Source organism: Sturnus vulgaris, chromosome 16, assembly GCF_052056855.1.
Source record: "Sturnus vulgaris isolate bStuVul1 chromosome 16, bStuVul1.hap1, whole genome shotgun sequence".
Lineage (NCBI taxonomy): Eukaryota > Metazoa > Chordata > Aves > Passeriformes > Sturnidae > Sturnus > Sturnus vulgaris.
In genome coordinates, this window is record NC_142258.1 from 10,227,267 (window position 1) to 10,249,592 (window position 22,326).

General features: G+C 38.4%; 1 protein-coding gene across 7 annotated transcripts in view; it reads right to left on the reverse strand.

The window, feature by feature from the left end:
- The window catches only part of CLEC16A (C-type lectin domain containing 16A), a 61,856-nt gene that overhangs the window by 21,492 nt on the left and 18,038 nt on the right, over window positions 1-22,326 (reverse strand). For all 7 annotated transcript variants that reach the window (XR_015807248.1, XR_015807247.1, XR_015807249.1 and 4 more), the window contains exons 10-19: window positions 19,378-19,606; window positions 18,132-18,261; window positions 13,310-13,410; window positions 12,445-12,570; window positions 10,985-11,094; window positions 10,459-10,503; window positions 9,177-9,227; window positions 8,343-8,471; window positions 4,644-4,764; window positions 249-400 (exon numbers count right to left, since the gene is read on the reverse strand). Coding sequence is in view for 4 of the 7 variants with exons in the window: in XM_014894718.2 (XP_014750204.2) it covers window positions 249-400; window positions 4,644-4,764; window positions 8,343-8,471; window positions 9,177-9,227; window positions 10,459-10,503; window positions 10,985-11,094; window positions 12,445-12,570; window positions 13,310-13,410; window positions 18,132-18,261; window positions 19,378-19,606 (1,194 nt within the window). In the remaining 3 variants the exon portion in view is untranslated. The remainder of the gene's footprint in view (window positions 1-248; window positions 401-4,643; window positions 4,765-8,342; window positions 8,472-9,176; window positions 9,228-10,458; window positions 10,504-10,984; window positions 11,095-12,444; window positions 12,571-13,309; window positions 13,411-18,131; window positions 18,262-19,377; window positions 19,607-22,326) is intronic.

A 22,326-nucleotide genomic window follows, 5' to 3' on the forward strand; every position in this document is an offset into this window, starting at 1 on the left:
GCCCAATGGATGTTAAGGACGTTATGCCATTCTGCAGCTGTGACTCTGGTTACCTACATAAACTTCTTCAGAAAATTAGAAATGTTTTAAGAAGCAAGAAGCAGAAAAAAGACTAGTGATCAAAGAAAGAAGCAAGCATGGTACAGAGCTTAAATATATAAGCTAATATTGGTTTTACTATTTATCCAACAGGATACGTAGATTTCCAGCTCCGAAAAGCTGGCCACCCAAACTGCCAATTCCCTTACCTGCAGAAGGCCTGCAAACTTAACTACTCCCCATCCAAGTCTGGCAACATCCGGTTCAACCAAACTCATCTGGTAAATATCCACAGCCAGAAATCTTTGAACTTGACCCCCATCCTTTGTTATGACTGTACAAGCAATCAGATCACTGTTATCTAAAGGAAGGAAGGGAAAAGGTTATGTAACAGTGAAGCTGAGGATTCTGGGGTGTGGGTATTTTACATAACAGAAAATGTTAACATATAAAAAAATGTAATAACATTGACAACACATATTAAAACTTTTGTTCACATTTTTAACAGATATTTTAATTTCCCTATCATACTTACATAGAAAGGGCAAGAGAGATTTTAACAACAGTGGTTCAGACATCTTACAAGTTAAATATAAGATGGGTACTATATGCACCTTGCTTTCTCTTACCATCTTCATTACCTTTCTGAAAAAAGCTCCCTTCATCTCACGGGTAAAATTGCAACAGTTCTGATTTCTCTCACTAAGTGGAAGTCTCAAGAAGTCTTGTTAACAACCACAGCCAGACCCAACACCACTGCAGGCCATTACTTCTACGTCGTTATAAACTTTGGCTCCTGACACAAGCTACTTTTGTACCGGTCTGAAACCTATCCTGGCTCTTGGACAGGCTTCAATCTCAAGATTATTTGGATTCTCCAGGTAAATTGCAGCTGCATTTTGACAATGTTTATTAAATGTGGTGACATTTTTTCCTTTATCCATATATTCCATTCACTTATATTGAAAAAACATATCCTCTCTTACTCCAGAAACCCCTCCAACAAACGTCAGAACACATTCTTCTGGATTTCCTCACTGCCCCGTTCCAGTTCAAACTCATCATTCATGAAAAGGGACTAAATCACCCTCTTATCACCAGCTGAAATCTACCAAGCACTCCTTAAACCAGCAGTGCCAACTCCTAGCAGAGCTCTGCTAACCCTACTGAGTTGCTTTTTCCTTTGCTTCACATTGGATACTTTCATTCATATATTTGATGCACACAGGTCTTTTCCTCTCCCTCATCTAGTACAACTTATAGCAAGTAAAATATTCTGAAGGCTATACAAAACAGTAGAACTTTTTTACTCATGCAAACATCTAAAGGAGCATTTAACATAATTTTTCATACTAGAAACATTTGCAGGATAAGCTACAAGTGGGTGTACAGCTCTTCATAGCATCAGGTCAGACAACAGCCATAAATTACGGTCAGGAGGTGGAAGAAATTCTTTTGTGCAGCAGGTTACCCAGAGATGTGGAATTTACATCACCAAAGGTTTTCAAGCTTCAAAAACCAAACCAACTTCCTCTTCCCCACAAAAAAATCCCCACAACACAAGTGAGCAGACTTTTCCAACTAACATTTCTATGAAGCTACCAATTACCCTTTACCAGCAGGATCCATTCAAAATAGATTGGGTGGTAGGAAAGAAAGGCATGAGATATAGAACCCTAACACAATTAAGAGGATAATTAATGCTAACCAGTGTGAATCTACTGTGAGCTTTTGAAATTTGAGAAAACAAGTTTAATCAATAAATGCAATACATACAGGACATGATTCAGTTAACATGAGGATTGATTGCTATTACCTTCTCATAGCCCTGGAAGGCTCAAGAAATCCATACAGGATTGGCAAATATTACTATAGAACCTGTGGAAGATTTATTCCTGTTTAGAGAAGGACCTGAGACACCAGGCAGAACTGGGTATTTCTTATTTTGATATGCTTTATTTCTTGCCTCTTTTATTCTTTAACCAAATTAGTGCATCAGCATATTTATTTCAGTTGACTTGAATTCCTGGAGCATTCCCATTCTTCTCAAGACACAAAGTGCTTGGATTAGGACTCTTCTAAACACAGTATGTCAGGCTTATGACTTTCAAGTCTTTTGGGAGATACTCAACTAACAGGCCACAATACCATATAGACTTGGGGAGTTCTCAAATACTAGTTTTTGACCAGTATTTGCAAATTTTTTAGTGCAACAGCAAGCAAGTTAAAATACTTGCTGTATAAATTCAACTGCCCAACTACAAAAATGCACTACTTCAAGAACTCAAAGGGCAGAATGCTTTCCAGAATAGAAGGTTTTTATTTTAGACCTGCCAACACCTTGAAGTAAAGCATTACTATAAAAGTCTTTCAAAGAACAGAAAGGAAAGTTACTCATTTACTAGGCAACTGTTACAGGAATCCTTTGAGCCTATACAACTGAATGTAGTCCATTTACATGACTGTTTCTAGTTCACAGCTGCTGAAGAGTCAAACTGTCATCCTTGATGACAAAAACAGAAGAGAAAGTGTGGTTAAACACATTTTCAGTGAACTGATCTAAGAATACAGCTATGCTGTGAAACAGCTAGAGGTACCCAACCACATTCAGATGAAAATATCAAACCCAGTAAACTTCAGTACTATTCAAATTCGGTATGGGGATTACAGTGAAGCACTGAATGGCTTCCTGGTGTGACACTGCTGCAAAGAACTGAAGTGCCCCTTCCAAGATTAACTGCAATGGCTAACTTCTCCTCATGCAGAATGAAGCTTGTAACCAGTTTGGACATTACACCTCCTTTACATGGATCCAAGATTTCTGTGGGCTTTCTCCAAGGAAAATCCAAGTTTTAGGAAATACAGCCAATACGAAGAGTTCATAGACTTCAGCTGCTTGCAGTGGTGAAAATATAAATTGAGAATAGTTGCCTGTGTTCATGAAAATATTTGCCTGAAAAGATTGTATTGTAAGAAATCTTTATGACTATAACAGCTACTTGAGATGGTCTAAATGCACCTGATCTGCCTTGGGGCTTGATCTTTAATGATTTTATAATTTCCAGTCATCCCAATTCCAGAAATGATCTGCAGACATTAAAAGCTCTTACAGAAAACTTTTAGCCCTTTGTATGCACAGCTGGCAGCCCAAGATAAGCATTACACTGGAGATAGTGAATGCAGCACCTCCCACTTCACAGAAAGAACTCTTCCCAACAGCAGGCAGCCCATCTGGGATGATATTCTGCTTTACTAACCAATCATGGATCCACCTTGTTCCCATGAAGTACATTTAGTTGAAGTTAGAAGATGTGTCCCTGATCATACACCTGCACCACCTTTTGGGTTACTCTCTTTGTCACAAATATGACAACAATTTTTCTAGCTGACCCTGGTTTGAACAGGAGAGTTAGACTAGATGATCTTCCGAAGCTTCTTCCAACCTCAATTATTCCACCATAAACTTTTCTCAAACCTTTTAAAAAAAATGTTTCTTGTGATGGCCTTTTAAAGCCTGTCTACTTGGCAGACAGAGTCAGCAAAGAAACTTAACTATAATGCTACTTTCTTCTGTTTCAGCAAAGAAATAACAGCTTTAAATGTGCCCTCATTTGCCTCTTGGCCATGGCATTCACTAACAGAATCTAGTCACCACCTGAAACCAAGCACTAAGGCTGTTAATTTGAGCTGCAAGTGACTTCACACAGTGAGCTGCTAAACAAGACTGAAAACATCTCCAGCCTCACAGGCAGTCTAAGGCAGACAGTTATCACATAATATGCAATTGCTTCAAAACTATTTACAGTAGAAAAACACTGCAAAGTAACAGTAGTTGTAGTTCTGGTGACAGCATATCCAGCAGTATGGAATGGCCCTTCTGTGGAATTACCTGACTCTATTCATAAATTCACATGTACTGGTGACAACCTTGTAACTACACCTAAAGGTTTCCATTCAACATATGCGCATCCAAATATTAAAAATGCTTCTTTACAAGAAACTTGAATCTCCCTCATCAAGTTCACATAAAACACCATCATTGCATTCAGGCAAAAGGAAAAAAGTCTTTTTGATACAGTTTTGTGGGACTTTTCCAAATCAAAGCAGCAGCTGAAGCCATTATTGGATCATGTTAACCTCTACCCCCTCTTGACACTAAATGTACACACACAGGCATAAACATTGAAGGCATCTTAATGCTCCCAAGAATTTTAAAAGCCTTATACTAATGGAGATTGAGGAAAATTTGTTAAAACAATAACACCCCCAACGTGGTAATTAAAAAAGGCACATAAATGTAATTTTTTGGGTCATGTTTTGCCCACTGCAAAGTCTCCTCCCAAGGTATGGCACCTATGCAGTGATGTGCATCCTATGTGCTTTATACCAAAATGCTGATCTTCTTCTGTCTCTCTTGTTTGGTAAATGACTCAAACTGGAAAATACATTTTTATGCTACAACACACAGTAGAACTTCAACACCATACTAATTCAATTCAGGCAGTTTAAGTAAGAACAGCAGTCATTAGCAGTTTAGAAGAAAAAAAAAAAAGCTCAGTAATTTTTTCATGTCAGACTACTTAGGAAATTGAGGGGCTACTTACTCAAATCCAGAACATCATCTGCCTTTATCAGATCTCCCTCCCTCGTGAGTGGTAACTGAGTTTCCAGCTCACCTTGCAAGTCCAGTGACAGTGAACGGAGCATAAAGAAAACCCTGATTGCCTTGAAAAATTAAAGAAAAGAATATTAGAATATTTTTACACCCAATACTACATATTTTAACAGAATCTGACAAACATATACTGGCTTTCACAACCCCCAAGTTTGCTGTCCTACAGTAAATCTTTTTAGTAAATTAAAATTGAAATAAATATTTTAATATATTTTAAATTGAAAAAGTAGAATGTAACTTCCGACTTAGTTAAAAAAAAAAGACATGAAAGAAGCTGAAACACGCTTTTTATTTTCAGTGAAGTAGAAGCAGCAGAGCTTTTGTCTCACTGGCACATTTACACAGATTGTGACTGATAGGGAAACAATTACAGGAGCTGCTTAAGCAAAACAATACTCTTGGAATATTTTGCATTAGCTATTTTGAGACTGATTTTATTTACAGTACTTCTATGCTACAGACACCTACACAACCAACCTTCAGGGACTCTCATATTTTGAATTTAAAACAGTAATAACTTTTCTGACTAAGTCTAGCTAAGTTATCTACAAGTTAACAGAGAAACAGTGGGGATTTCTGTATTTTAATCTGCTGTGCTCACCAGGACTAGCCAAATGTAATGTAACATTCTTGGAGAACTTAATTTATATTCTCAGAAGGTCTTCATCAGGACAAAGCATTCTGAAAGCTGTAACAGTCCCAAGAAACTTTCAACAGCTGCTCTGTGAAATGAATATGCTAGTTTTGATTTACGAATTCATGACATATGGTATGCAAAGACTCAAAGTGTCAAAGAACAATCATTTTGTTAGCCACATTTTGAAAGGTACCATTTATAACCCTCTTTCCCTACAAGAACTGCATTTTCAGCATAGCTAATGAAAAATCATTTTTTATTACTTCCGGTGTTCTGCTTTTTAAGAGTTTCCTACACAGTAATTCTGTGGCATACAGTAAATTAACTGCTGCCTTACAGTAACAGCATTGAATTCATGAACAGCTGCAATGCCCAGAAACTCCCAGACTGCAGGAAGTATTAGGAAAAACAAATCTAAAGTGCTGTAAGGGAAAACCCTTCAGTCCTCCATTTTTAAAATCAACAGAACAGTGGCTCCTGTGAAGCAGAGGGAGACTCACAGCAAACGCTGTGAGTGTTTGGCCAGCTCGCTCCTGGCAGTGCTTCCAGAAATTTCTGGCAGAACAGGGATGAAGAGAGGGAAGCCACATATCAGGTTCTTCCATGAAATTACCCTAAAGCAATGGCTTTGGTATGCTGTTCAAATTTAACAGGGCAATATGATTATGTGAGCGAAGGACATCAAGGGCAGCTAACTAAATATGACAATAATACTATTTAATTCATGAGAACACAGCCACTTTAGAACATGAGATGATTCAGGCAGACTGCATTCGAACATATTGTGGATTTACTGAAATAACACAGGATTACTATAAAGCAGATTTCCTACCAGGTGCTTCAAGAAAAATTCACAGTATCTGGTTTAAAATCTGCCAAATGCAATCAAAAACAGAAAAATCTTGGTATTTTTGGTAAACCAAAAGTTAAACCCAACAAGGTTTTTGTTTGAATTTTTCTTTTTTTTTTTTTTTATTTGGAGGGCAACTATCACTCAGCTTTCACTTATCTTCCCCCTCAAACCTCTTCCTCCTAGACTGCAGTAATTTTTATCACATTCATTTCCCATAAAACTAATGGCACTCATCTCCTAACATATAATCACATTTAGTGCAGAACAAAGTACAGGAGTAGAAAATAAAATTAGACTTTTAGCCTTTGCCAAAAAAATAAAATTAACATGAACATCAGACAACATGGGAACCATGCTGTGCTTCCTAGAACACTGACAGCCCCTCAGTTTGTTACCAATAACAATATATTGTGCCTAACACATTTTATCAGATCTCAACACAATAGAAAAGTTCTGTGGCTAGAATTTTTTCAGCTGACTTTTGCTTTTCTGGTTAACTCTGAACAAATATGGATTTCTACCTGCATTAAAGAATTATGCATTATGATGCTGATTTGCTCATTTATATATGTGTTCCATGTGCAAAAAACCACCAATTTGCAAGGAAACCTACCACTATCTTATTACATTCCCATAAAAAGTGCTCCTAGTACTTCAGAAACTTCTTACAAAGTGAGATTTTTGAGAGCTTCTTCTAAAGTTGTTAGAGGAGAAGAGCTGCCATTTAAAGGAACATCCTATAGCAAGGAAGTAAGATCCTAACTGTTAAGAACTCACAATATAATCAAAGTTCACTTGCTAGTGAAATAAAACTTCAGAACGTTTTTGAATCGTGTCAGAGCATGCTCAGAATCCATTCTGCTTCCATTTGAAACCATCATTAGAACCTCAGCAGGCTGAGTGGCAGCAGCAGTGGCACAAGGCACACCTGAGTCCAGCGTTTCCGCATGGCAGCTCAGCTGGGGCAAGGCAGCCTGGCTGGAAGGAAGCAGCACAGGAACTGAGAAGATTCTAAAACCTGAGTGCAATGGGACTGGGGAAGGAGTGCCAGCAAGGAATCATTCTGGGAATTCTTGCTGATGGTAGAGACTCGTTCATCCCAAAAGATCTACAGGAATATTTCTATTGATTTCTTTATTTCCACCAACAGAAATTAAGCTATTCCAGGATTTTCATGTGCTAAATAAGGAAGAGTCTTTTCCCACTAATGTGCATTTCTAAGTATCCTTCCGTTAAATGCCTCAGAGAGAATTCTAGGAGGCATTTCTGCTTTCTAAGAATAATACTTTTCAAAATAATTCACTGTATTCTATCAAAAACTTGCTGTGATAAGAAAAACTGTGTGGCTTCTAAGCAATGAAAATAAACCTTTTCAGAAGATTCCTAGAAATACGTTGTTTTTTTCTTCAAGAGCACTTGAATACACTTACACAATACACATATAAATGCAAAGAAACTCAGGACAGCACCTTCCAAATAATGATTTTGTGCAGTAACATATCTCTTAGACTTACTGACACTGCAAGGCTTCCAGGACACAGCCAGATAAGGGCCAAGAACTGATTAACCAAGAATGGAAATCAGGATGCTGTCCTTCACGTCAGTATCACCTCTACAGATTGTGTCACAAGAATAGATACTTTGCTGGTTCTCTCCCCATTCTCAAATCTCTATCACAAATTACCTTGGCAAGATGAACTCTCAGGTTAAACTAAATTTTTTGCCATGTCTAGAAATATGAGCAATACAAAGCCAGTCAGTCTTCCATGGAGATTCTTACTAGAGGAATATAATTGAGAGACAGACTGAGACAGATCACAAAAGAAGCTGACAATACATTGACTGTCATCAAAATGCCTTTGTACATAGCTTTCTGCATGGTCTGAAAAATTTAAACCCCAGTGCAAGAACATGTTGTGTTGACTAGACACAAGAAATCAGAGAAGAAATTTCTCCCCTGGGGCAGGTTATTATATATACACTCCACACAGATCTGTCTTCATCAAGATTTTATGATTTAATGGATGAAGCTTCCAATCAAGCAGTTTTCAAAGAAAAGTATTTGTATTCCTAGAACTGCTCAATGATTTTGGCATCATTTTGTCATGAGCAAATGTAAGAAAAATAGTCTTACTCACTCTTCGTGTTCTTTCCACATCTCCACAAGGCAACCTTTTCACAAAATCAATCCCAGTCAGTGGTGTCCCCGTTGGGGGTAGCAAGATGGAGGCATCCATCATCAAGTATTCTACATTCATAGGTTTCATCTATAAAAATATTTTAGCACTGGTAACTATACAGAACAATAAGCATTTACCTCTTCAGTTTCAAATACAACTCACTGTCACGTATTCTAAAATTCTGAGAATTTTTAATACCATGTCTTATTTAAGGTCCTTACATGCAATTTCTCATTTACTACAATATCTCATTGTTCTCAAGACACACTGCCAACGTTTTCATCCAAATAAAGCACAGGACAAACTCCAAAAGATTACAGAAAAGATATTCCTCAAATACTAAAAACCAAATTCTGCCAGATTGGATTTTAAGTTTTGACTTAAATTTGTGGTTCCTTCAATCACAAGGAAGTTTCTTATAACTTTTTCTCTCCAAAAAGAACTTTCTCAAAACTGAGAACCTGCAGAGCTTCAGATAGGTATAGGAAGATTTTCACGTTGTTAAGGGAAAAAAAATAAATCCAGTGTCCCATTTAGTAGGTTGAAGCAATTTTTGTATACTCAATTTTAGAAAGCAATGAAAGTTTATTAAATAAAGAGCTGTGAAGTGTCACATAAAATATTTTGTGTAAGTATAGACAGATTTTCTCAGACAAATACACCACCCACATTTTGTTACCCTACTCCCAGCAATAAGGACTCCAATGTCCTCAGCAGCTGTCAGTACTTTTTCTTGTTCCTGTGCTGTATCTGGGTTTGAGGATTTACCAGGGCAGAAGGGGTCTCACTTACTGTCATACTCCGGTATTCATCTTCAAACATATCCAGAAAGATTTCTTCTCCCTTGCAAAAGAAAGAATATGGACGTGCCATGAAACCTGGCTGTTTGGGGCTCTCTTAGGTTTGGTTCTGTACAGTGTGTCTGTGAAGGGAGGCTGGGGCTGCAGGGCACTGCTGAGCCCTTCAGCAGCACTGCTGGCACCTTTGGGAAAACACATTTAGGAAAGGGAGAGACTCCCCTGCAGCCCCTGGAGGACCATGGTGGAGCAGGTACCAACAATACAGCAGGGAGAGGGGCTCTGAAGGAGCTGCAGTCTGCAGGACCCACACTGAAGCAACTGCTCTCCTGAAGGACTATAGTCCATGGAGGAGGGGACCCACACTGGGGCAGGGGAAACTGTGAGGAGGGACAAGCAACAGAAAGAAGTTGTTGTGGACTGACACCAAATCCCTACTTCCCACTGCCCCTGCACCACTCTCAGGGCAAGAAGGTTGAAGAGCCAAGAATGAAGCTGAGCGTGGGAAAAGGGAGAGGTAGGGGACAGTGGTGTTTGTCTTTGTTTCTCACTATCTAAATTTTTTTTTGCAATGCATTAATTTCTGTGAAGTTGAGTCTGTTTTGCCCATGACTGTAATTGGCAAGTGATCTCCCTGTTATTTATCTTGACAAGATATTCTATTCTCCCTCCATCCTGTTGAGGAAGGGCAGTGAGAAAACAGCTGAGTGGACCTCTAGCAGCCAGCCAAGGTCAACCCACCACAAGCTACTTATTTTTTTGTAAGCCACATTGAGCAAACATCCTTCAAGAGAATTCTAAGAATAGCAGGAAGATATTTCAGACACTTGAAATCTGTCACGGATTTATTGCTCCTTATATAGAAATTAATGGCTAGGGCTAAAAAATGGAATTTCATTGTTTACAACACACACACAAAAGTAAAAAGCCGTGAAGGTTTCCAGTAAGAAAAAAATTTACGTAAAACTTTAGATCATCATTTCAGATATGATACAAACAAAAAGTAATGTCAAAACCAAACATATCCCATATTAGTGTCAATGACACTTGATCTCCAGTACAAACCCTGGGAGTCTTTGAACAGCCCTTTGTAGCATATGTCATGGTGGTATGGGAAGGGCAGAAAGGAGAGGAATTCTCCAAGAAAACACTTCCTCTCTCCCAAATTTGAACTTCCCATCTTAAAAAAGGTGCTTCTTTGTCACTATGTAAAGACTGGGCTGCAGACATTCCCCATATGTAAAGGACCTTTTTCTTACAGCATTTTGCATATTTACCTTATAGAAACGACGAAGAAGATGAACACTTTCCTCCCTTGCCCCCTAGTAAAGAGAAAATGCATTTCAGGGAATACACACACCACTTATTAGTTGCATTAAAAAAACCCACCCAAACACTCACACAGAAGAAACTGTCTACTAATATCCTGATTCATGGCCTTAATCCCAGAATTTGATAGAATACAGTTCTTACACCTAAGAAAATGCAACTTATGTGAGCTTATTATTTATTATTTCCAAAGCACTTTTCTTTACGTTATTGAGATGGACAACATACCAGTTTCAGAGAGACAATGCAACAAAAAAACTGCTGGAGAAGTCACAAGTTAAAATAGCAGAGATGAGAACAGAACATAGGTTATGATGTTCACAGCACAGAGCTACCAATGCTAAGATGTTCTACAAGTTCAAATTTCACATTAAGACTTATTGCAATCAGAAATGAAACAAATTTATTCAACTATACTAACAAGACTCAGACACCAGTAATGCAGTGACTGGCAATTTGAAATAAAATACTCACCTCAAGACAATCAAGGTGAACACTTTTTATGATCCTGCCATTTTTGGAAAACACAAGCTGCTTCAGCAATAGGCAGCCAAGTTCTAAAGTTGCCAAACGAATTTTTCCATCTGTGAAAATTTCAACATACAAAATAGTAGCAGTTTAGTTACAGCTCTTCTCATCATCCCACGTTCTTAAATGTTTGTATTCTTCCTGCAATTGTCAAACTTTGCTCCTCTGTCACATCCCCATCTGACAGGAACGAGTACTGATGCTGCCTTACAATGCTGCTGGCTATAAAGAAAAACAACTGGAAGAGTAATTTAAAGCAGAAGAAAATTTAAAGCAGAACCATTCAATAAGAAGGCAAAGATTAATACTATTGAACAGTAAGCCCAAACATTGGATTTTGCTGCATTTATCAATCTGCAGCACAGGCTCAATTACACTAAAATTACAAGAGGATCCCAGACATTTGTAATGGATGAAGTTACAAGGTGAAAGGAAGCTTTGTACCTAGCACATTAATAAGGCATAGCTTTTCCTTGAAGAGAAAAAAGGAGATGTTCAACAAAGCATGAAGCAAGTTGAATAAAAAATCCCCCATTTCCATCCTTCCCCAGCACCTGCCCCTCAGACATGCCTTTATTTAAATAAATACATATCCTCATTTGCACTCCTTCCTGCTGCTGTAGGTACAAACGCTTCATATATAAACATGTTTTTCATCTCTGACACACCAGCACAAGTTAATATGCTGTAGATCAGTTTTGCAAGTCAAACAAACAGATTTTCATTCTACAGACATTCAAAAATTTGATAGTGTGTCAGTCTCTGGGAAAAGCCAGTTCTACTCATGTAAAGTTTAAAGGGGGAAGTGCGAGGAAGAGAGGTGTGGCTTGAACAGAAACCATATTTTCAGGGAATATTGTAACCTTCAATTCACAAAAAAAAAAAAAAAAAAAGGAAGAAAAAACACCACATTTTCTGAAAACAGTCCAGAACTGAAAACACAATCTGAGATAAAAAAAAGTATGGGAAAATTTGCTACCACCTAGAGGTAGACAGACAAAGGACTGCTATGAGCAAAGGACACCATAGTTTTCAAGACTATTTCTCCACTGGAATTATTTCTACAAGCAAAGGTGAGACAGATCATATTTTCAAGATGAAATTCATTAAGGTGAAACCCCTCAAAATCTCAGTTTTTTGTTTATTCAAAAGTGCAGAAAGTAGGAATTAAGACAATAGATACTTCAAGAGTTCTGAGTATAAAAACAACTGCTCAGCACAAATCCAGAGTTTCTGGTTCCTCAGGAAAAGCCAACAGCTGTCTTTCACAAACCATGTCTACATACTGCTCATCAAATAACATGCTGAACAGTCACCTTCCCCTCAAAGACAAGAGGCTAAGTAGCTTTTTTCCATCGTCAAAAATTTCACCTCGGAAGGAAAAACAAACTCTGGAAAAGCAATACCTGGTTGTGCAGCATAATTCATTATCCTGATGAGCCCTTCTGCAAGAACATGATTATAAGAATTTCTCTCTTCAGCAGCATGCTGAGCTGGAAGTTGAATTCTCTCCAGCTTGACTGAGTCAAGTCCTTTCATGGAGGTGAAGGAAAAAATAGGAAATTAGCAAACAGGAGTGTGCTCTGAGGCAAACATTCAATAGACCACAGCAGTTTTCTCAGAAGAAAACAATTAGCAATAGGAAACTAGGCAAGATAGCTTTGACTTTGCATTACAAGGAAAAGAAAGAACAACAATGACCAAACACATTGATGAATCCTTGAAAAGTCTCAGCCTTAAATGGGGCCTAATTGGGTGAAGACACTCAAATCCCAAAGCGATTGGTGAAATGCAAATGATTTTGCTGATTCTGAAATTCTCAGATTATTTGTTTGCATCTAAATCAAAGTCAGGCCATTTCATCTGGAGAACATAATGGATAAAAAGGAGAAGATCAAAGTCTGATTTTAAATTCTGCTTTGGTAGTTAACTAATATGTACATACATGTTTAAAAGAAACTGGAATTTTACTTTGTAGTAGCCCTACTCGGTATCCTCCCCAACACAAATAAAATGTTCACTGATTTGGTACAGAAGGAAACTAATCCCATTTTTCTTTAACATATTCCTCTAAAATATCAGTTATTTCTCAGAAAAGACTGGTTTGCTGTGAGACCTCTTAGAACAATACACAACTATGGATTATGGGGATCTCTTTGACTCGTTCTGAAGAACAGCAATAAACAACCCCATAAATGAGAAGATGACTGTTGAGGTTTACATTTTCTTTCAACCCTGGCCTTGCAGTTAACTCTACATAATAGCACTTGCCTTTGTTGTGTGACATTGCATATAAAAGACAGAGCACAAAGAGGGCATAGTAATCATCTTCAGGACAGTCCAGTGCATTATAGACCATATCAAGAAAAGGCCTGGAAAGGAGTAATTTAGAAACAATTAAAAAAAATCTACAGAAAAATTAGTAACTATCTTACTGTACAGGTAGCTAATGGAAGAGGCAAATTTACAGTAATGCACATTTTCAGGCATTGTAACAAAAGAGTTCTGTTACAGAGTATTCAGATTACAGCCCTGTTTTGTATTTACATACTGACAATAATTCGGAGTTTTCACAGGATTTATTACGTAATACTTTCCCAAGAATTGATTGTTCAAACATTTACTGGGTTGTTTGTAGCCTGTTTGGTAAGTACACAGAAGCATTGCAGAGCTTGTTTTAAGTGCATACATAAATAAATTTAAGGACCTGCTATCACTGTTGTATAAAACAGACTCCTTTAAAACTCATGTGCTAAACAGAGTTGAAAAGTTCTTACTATTACAAGTGAGCATTTTTACCAGAAGTTTGGAGGAAGCTAGGTTGTTCTGAAACAACAGTTTTACTGTCCAATTTTACCAGTTATAGGGAAGAAAAATTAACTAGGAGGGAATATTTGAAGAGAAAAAAAACCACTTTGGATTGCAGATGAGCTTTGTTTTCCTGAGTTTAAACATGTGTGACCCATGACACATATAGAGAAAGCTACAAACAGTGCTAAGTTCACCTTTTCTTCACCTGTACCTTGGAAAGACAACAAAAGTCAGTGTAATCCAGAAGGTATTTGGACAGATCAGATATGGCTGAGATTCACCTGATATTAACACAGGCCTCAAGGCAAGGCAGCTTCACATCTGGTCTTAAGTTGGCTTGCATCTAGTCAGTTGTTACAGCTCATAGCACAAGCAGAAACTAAATATATTTTCACAACTGGCCCAGACAAACAAATGATGTCAGGGAAATGTCACAGTAATCAGAAGATGACAGTGTGGAAGCCCAAGTGGAAAGGGTTTATCCCTGTCTTTTAAACTATAACAGTGAAAGGAAAAATATCCTTACATTATCTAAATTACATTCAAAGAAAATACATTCAAATCATATCAAAGTCACTGAAGCAAATGCTTTTGCTGTGCTCAGGCCTAGCAGTTGAGAAGCAGGCACTACAAACTGTGTGCTCTGGCTGCGGGGGTCAGAAGGGCTGTCAGAGAGCAGAACACAGCACGGCCCGAAGAGAGCAGAACACAGCACGGCCCGAAGAGAGCAGAACACAGCACGGCCCGAAGAGAGCAGAACACAGCACGGCCCGAAGAGAGCAGAACACAGCACGGCCCGAAGAGAGCAGAACACAGCACGGCCCGAAGAGAGCAGAACACAGCACGGCCCGAAGAGAGCAGAACACAGCACGGCCCGAAGAGAGCAGAACACAGCACGGCCCGAAGAGAGCAGAACACAGCACGGCCCAAAGAGAGCAGAACACAGCACGGCCCAAAGAGAGCAGAACACAGCACGGCCCGAAGAGAGCAGAACACAGCACGGCCCGAAGAGAGCAGAACACAGCAGAGCCCGAAGAGAGCAGAACACAGCACGGCCCGAAGAGAACAGAACACAGCACGGCCCGAAGAGAGCAGAACACAGCAGAGCCCGAAGAGAGCAGAACACAGCACGGCCCGAAGAGAGCAGAACACAGCACGGCCCGAAGAGAGCAGAACACAGCACGGCCCGAAGAGAGCAGAACACAGCACGGCCCGAAGAGAGCAGAACACAGCACGGCCCGAAGAGAGCAGAACACAGCACGGCCCGAAGAGAGCAGAACACAGCACGGCCCGAAGAGAGCAGAACACAGCACGGCCCGAAGAGAGCAGAACACAGCACGGCCCGAAGAGAGCAGAACACAGCACGGCCCGAAGAGAACAGAACACAGCACAGTCCAGGCCTCGCTCCAGACCCGTGGCGCCCTCACGGGCACACTGAGCTGTTCCCAGGAAAGCGGCGGCGCCCAAGGCACAGCAATGCACTGCAACTTCCCGGCAGCCCCAGGCACATCTCAGTCGCGCTCTGTTGTCTCGTACTGAAAGCAGGCAGCGACCAGCATGGCAGCCCACGCTGCTCCCCGCTCAGCTCATGTCTGTGAGCCGGGATTACAGCTTCGCCACCAGCAATGCCACCGGCACTGACCCCTCTTTGCCCAGGCTCAACACTGCTCAAAGTGCTTCAGTCAAACTGCCCACATACTGAGGATCTCAAAACAATGTAACTACTCAAGGAAAAATAAAAAGAATTAACAGTGTTGAAAATAAGCCAAGAGGGCCTTCAGGTTTCTTAAGCATTACACAAGCCCTACAAGCTTCGTGTCACACTCAGATGGGGGCTTTTCATACCATAAAATGAACTCTGCTTCAAGGTCTAAAGAACAAAGAGGACTCTTATATTAAAATACTTAAATGCAAGATAACACTTGATTTGTTTTTTCAGACCAACAGCAGAGAATAAATAACCTAAACCCTAACCTATAATATAAAAGTACTAGTTAATATAATTTAATTACAGTCAATGTTTTACCAGGTCAAAGCTCCTGAGGTACCAGTAGTTGGTCCATTAACACCAATATTACACAGTATTAAATTACTTCTGTGATGTCCAATGCATTCTTCATTGTTTTCCCCCACATACTAATTAGATTCATGAAATTATGAGACTTGAAAAAAATCATTACAGCAGCAAGAGATACCATTTTCATTCCAAATGCTTCTTCAACAGCATCTTACTGGCATTATCTGTCTCAGCCATAATAACCCGAGGCTGAAACAACTTCCAAGAATCTCCCTCACCAATGCTCCTCATTTAGACTAAATACACAAAAGACTCAGTGAAACTTCAGCCTAAGAAAATAGCAACAGAAGCCACAACATAGCATGAAGATTTGACATGCTTTGGAAAAAAGCTTTGCTGTGCAGCATTTCATAAAATGAAGCTAATTTAAAACATGTCTTTACGCTTAAACTTTCCAGTGGTAAGGCCTATCAAAATAAAATATCACCTAAAATACTTAAGCTTTTTCTTTTGTTTTTCACAGTAGGAAGAGGGCTAAGGGAAATTAAAAGCCTGACTTAGCTTTTACAGCTGCAGATTTTTAACTACCATCTGTGCTGTTTTCCATTTATTTTTCAACAACTACTGGACTGCTTAAAAAAAAAAGTCCCCACTTTTCATAATAAAGGCTATGGCATAAGTATTTTTAAATGTATTTCTTAACTCTGTAAGCATTTGCTTCCTTTACTAGTCTTTGATAGAAGCAGCAGATCAAATGCCAAGTGCTCCTCAAATTATTTATTCTTGTGGAATATGTCCACAGCTGAAGACTGCAACACAATAGGAACCACTGTTACCACAAGCATTAATGATTATTCCAGGTATAGAAGCTTCAGTTCCTGCATGGCAGAGAGATCACTGCATTTTCCACTCCCACAAGGCTCAGTGATTCCAACCAGTGTAGGACAGAAACTACACATTCTGGAGCAAGTCTCATGAGAAATTTAGCTGCTGTTTCAAATACTATACTTGGCATATAATATAATACAACATCTTAAACTGTCATAGCTAATCCAGTGATATAAAAAAAAAAAATCACATATAAAACAAAGGCCAGAATTGCCCTATACAAGCTATATCCTTACTTCAAAACTATTTTTAGCTCTGCACATTCTTTGATGTAGCTTATTTTTAGAAAAGATGCAGAATGCTGTGAGACCACACTTGCAGATCAAGAGAGGCCTGAATTGCAGACATTTGCCAAATGCACTGGCAGCTCACTTCCAAGCATTCTGTACTTTCTAAGACCTGAGCATACCAGTCACTTTAGTATTCCATGCACTCACTGCCAATTTCCTTCTAAAAGCCATTTGGCACATATTGTAGTCAAATTATCAATAATCTAGAACAATGTGTTTTAAAGCCAGTTCAAGTCAAGGTTCAATTTCACTTTTACAATGAAATTAAATGTTATCTTTATTAATGAATGTAATCTAAACTACAAAGCTATAATGGAGACAGAATGAAATTCTGGGAATACCAGGCAGCATTTCCCAAGTTTAAAAATAAATTTTAAATCCTATCAAACATGTGCATTTCCCCAATGGACACATTTGCAATTACTTTTGTGTCAGGCACATTTGGTTTCTTAACATTCTACTAACAGGAATGCAAAGTCCCTAGTGAGAAGGTGTCTTGGGGTACTCATTATATCCAAGCTTAAAAAAGTCAGGGCAGTTTCTTCTCCCAGAAACACTCATAAACTGCATTTCCAGTAGAAGTTTCCAATAACCCTAAAACATACTAATGGACCCTGGAAACAGTACAAAGGTTACAAGGGTTTGTCTGTAACTACTGCTACTAAAATTCTGCCAAGCTCAGCCCTGAACTGAGGAATTTTCCTTATAGGTGCATACAAAATGGACAAATGCAACCATAAATATAATTAAAAAAACTTCTATCTTAATTTAGAGGCTTAGGGAATTACGAGATGGAAAATTTATATTCTATTTTTGTTATGTTAATATTCTGTAATTTATCAAGTTAATGCATCACAACTGCCATAAAGAAAAGCACAAATTACAAAGGAACAGCATCATTTCCAAAACTGAGGAGTAGAGAGGCTACACTTCACTTTTGTATTGATTCACTCACTTGTGATCCAGAAAAAAACCCTGTCATTTTAACTTAAAGGGATGCTTCAAATCTGCTTCAGGAAAAGGAAAAGATTTAAGGGGAGGGTAGTAAGGAAGCGATTCAGCAAAATCTGCTACTGTTCCTTTTTACCTGTTCCAGTTTGTTATCTCACTCCCAGAAGCAGCTGCACTTTTTTCTTCATCTGTTGTATTCTGTTCTGTCACAGCAGAGATAGACAATTCTGACAGCTTACATCTCTCCATGATTACCATCTCTATTTCTAAAAAATACCAAAACATACCATCAAAATTTGATATTTTTAACAAAGTTATCACAAGCTCTTCTGTATTTGCTGTTTGTTATTAAAAGCATCTCATCTAGATATAAGAGGTATAACCATCACCTCAGGTTAATGAATAGATGTAGGCAAGTTTTCTTCCCAATAAAGAACTTGGCTTACATTTCTTTAAGGAATGTAACACTACAATAAAAGTATACATATATATAAAGTATGTAAAGAAAATACAGATAGCATTTTAGCAAATAAACAAGCCACAGTAAGCTCCCTTCCCACACTAACCACAGGAAGAAAAGCCATAGGACCTCTTTCTGAAAAAAAGATTTTGAAAAAGCTGGTGAGACTGGGGCATGGGTGGACATCAAGTTTCACTGAGGGTGTAAAGAGGCCTCTACAGCTGCAGCAAACAGGACACCTGGTCCCCAGTGCTTCACACCTACTGACTTTCAGTAGAACAAATCTTGCCTTCCCTTAGGAATTTGGACAAAGATTACAACTAAATGCACCAGTTTAAACAGTAGATTATTTCAGATTTGAAATAATTTCAAATCATGGTGGAGAATACACCATCAGTTATTTGACATCATTTAAGGAAAGCCTTCTCAAAAAGAATGTTTACCTAAATCTAATTCAGTCATGTTTGGACAGGACTGTCAAAGCATAACACTCTTGTTTTCAATTGCTTGCAGACAATCCTGCCACATTTTTCTCAATTTATGTTTAATGTAAGTACTGTCATTGAAACATGCATAAAATACTGCTGATCATCTGCAAAGGTGAAGTGGCTACAGCTCTCCCTTACCACAAAAGGACAAGACACAAAGTTGTCAGGCTTGCTTATCAAGTGCCCACAACCACGACTGTGATAAGGGCCAAGGCCTACAGGCAGATATGAACACACTTTCATAGTTTTGCATCAGATTAGATGTACACGTTCTCATGGCTCAATTTTACATGAGAAAAAAATCCAGCCAAAGCCTTAAACAAATGTCATAGTCCCATGTTCACCTAATGCAGCAAGAGAACACCACAACTAGATCCATCAGTAAATCCAAAGTACCTAAATTGTAAGCACCATTTTCTTGCTCGAATACTCACCTTCATTTTCAGTGCTTGTTCTTACACCCTTTGAACTTGCTTCTGTCCCTTTACTTTTATCAAGGTCGTCTTGGTTATCTTCAGATCCTCTCTCCTCTTCGTCTTCTTCACCAACATTTTTATAGTTGGGTCTTTTCTGCATCCTCTTCTTCCCCTTCTGCTTGTTAATTTCAAGAGACCTCTCAAGTGTTTCTGTGGGTTTTATGAAGCACCTGATACTTGACTTTGCCTGCAAATTTGAAGTTTACACTGAGTTACAGCACAGCATTTTTAACTACAATTGATAATGAAACTTCAGTTCATATAAAATGTAAATCAGCACACTATCCACAATCTCAAATCCATTTCAGAATACAAAAAATTAATACCAAATCATCAGTAGCACAACTATCTCCAAAGTAACATATCCCAAAGACCTATCATTAAAAAGTAGGCCTTCTTGAGACAAGACCATGCAGAACTACTTATATCATCACTACAAGTTTTAAATTGAAGGGCTGAGACAGATAGTACACATAAAATTCAGACACCTTTTTTAAAAAGGATAAAGGCAGCAAAACCCTACATGTGTGTTGACAGCAGTGTATCAATATGAAACATAACCCTTTTAAAGGTGCAAAGATCTTTTTAAAGCAGCAAGGACAAAATCCAATGCTCCATGCTGTGAGATTTTGGGTTGGTTGGGTTTTTTTAGAGTCTTATGCTTCTCTCAACATCAAATTAATTCATGTATCAACTAGGAATTACACTGTCATGAACCTTTTTTTGGCCTCCAGACATTGACTTACCAAGTCTGGAAAACAAAACTTCATTTGCTACACTTAATTTACTTGTGTTTTACACAAAGTTATCACATGATAAGATGGCAAACCAACACCTCATTTTCCTGAGTATTAATTTCTAGAGCAAGAAAATAAATTTAGATGACAAATTTCTTGAAGAAGAAACAAAGTTATTTCCAAGAGTGTCATCCAAACAACACAGAACAATGGATTCTTATAGAAAGTGACCAAGATGCTACAAGAAGCTCTGCAAATAGAAGGACTAACAAACTTGGCTTTTTCTAATTCTGCACCTTGTTTCTGAGCTGTGTTGTTCGAGCTCCCCTCTCCCTGGCTATGCCTGCCAGCTGATCACCAGAGTACAATAAAAAACTGATCAGCCAAACCTTTCTGTTACTGAGAAGTGGAACACATGGTCTGGAGCTTTCTGTCAGCTTTACACTAAACAAGACAGCTACAGAAACCCCATTACCTTCTAGAGCTCAATATTTCAATCACATTTAGCTGACACTGCCTAAAGGTTAAAAATTTAAGGGCAATCAAGAGAAAATAAGTAAGGCTAGAGTAAATGCCAAACTGATTACATTTTTTGCCTTAGGTGACTCAGTATAATAAGCACTCAAGATGACTGCATCAAAGCAACTTCAGAGAAAAAGTTTGAAAAAATCCTTCACCTAGTTAGGAACATCTAGACATAAAAACAAGAGATTAAGAAAAGATCAGGGAAGAAGCTGTCTACAAGTTAAAAGGCCAAAATTATTCTCTCAATCTTCTGACATACTTCAAATGTTTTATAGAAATATTGCATAAGTGTCTTTACACTTGGCACTGAAACAAACCACATGGTAGGAAGACTATTTTACAATACCAAAAAACCCCTATAATATAAATTTACTACACTTATGTCCCCCAATAACATCTCTGATGCATTTTTTGTGTGATCCAACTGCAACAGAGGAAGGTTGTAAGATGACCAGGTTACCCTTATTGATGGCTTTTGGCCAGAAATGTCATAAGAAAAGGGAAGAGCACCTTAAGTCCTGTTATTTAGGGGAAAAACAGAAAAGTAGCATCCAAGTTGCATAATGCATTTTCCCCTTTCTGCATTCACTTCTTACTTCTGCATTGCTTCCTAGAATCTTGTAGCTACTTCTTTATGGAGAAAGTACATACTTAACATCCCTGTCAGCCACATGGGCAAAGCAATGCAAGAGACCAGCAGACAGTGATGTGCTCATAAACACTGAGCCATGGTGTGCTCCAAGGAGGAGTGCTGTAGAAAAAACCCTACACAAATGTTTTGTTCTGCTAAAGGCAACAAAGATAGATAATTAAAACATTCTAAAATCAGACTTAAAATTAATTTAGATAGCATTTGGTTTATTATATAAGTTGATTATACAGCTTGAGGTACTGCCAGTTTACACCTTTAAAACGTCTTCCACCCATTTTCAATAACGGTTTATCTTGTGCAACGTGTGATGGTAAAATAAGGCAATACCAGTAACACCTTTTACGGGAAGGAGAAAGTAGGTTAAAGAAATATGCACTAGGTAGAACTGGCCCACATCTGAATGATGCAGGAAAACAGATCTCACAGGAAGTAAGGTAAACCTTAGTGTGATATCTGACAAGTTTAAATACATTCTGCTGCCTACACATATTCGACTCTCACTGTGACACGAGGGTTTGTACTACTTCTGATGATGCCTAAAACCAGAAATACAGGGAAAAATATGGAATGATGTGAAGAACTTATTCAATGGAGCTTAGGCAATCACTACTGCCCAGTGATTTTCAGCAGATCTCCATGGGTAGGTTATTGCCAATTCATAAGATATCAGCAGTTAAATCTGCTGGTCACTTTTTCCATGAACTGGTTTCCAGTAAACTGAATCACTCACTCCTGTCGTGACAACTACCACTGCTCTTTGTTCTAAATAACTCAGGGTATTTTGCATTTATACACAGCAACTGTGACCATTCTCAGCTTTTGTTTTTGTTAAATGTTCTTTACTCCGTGTCCCAGCGAGAGGATACAAGACTCTGTGCCTAGTAATTTCAGTCCTTACTCTATACCTCATTCCACTTTAATGTATTTTATTAGAAAGATGAATATAGATATGATGTTCTACTTCTGGGTTTAGAAACTATGTGTTAGCAACTG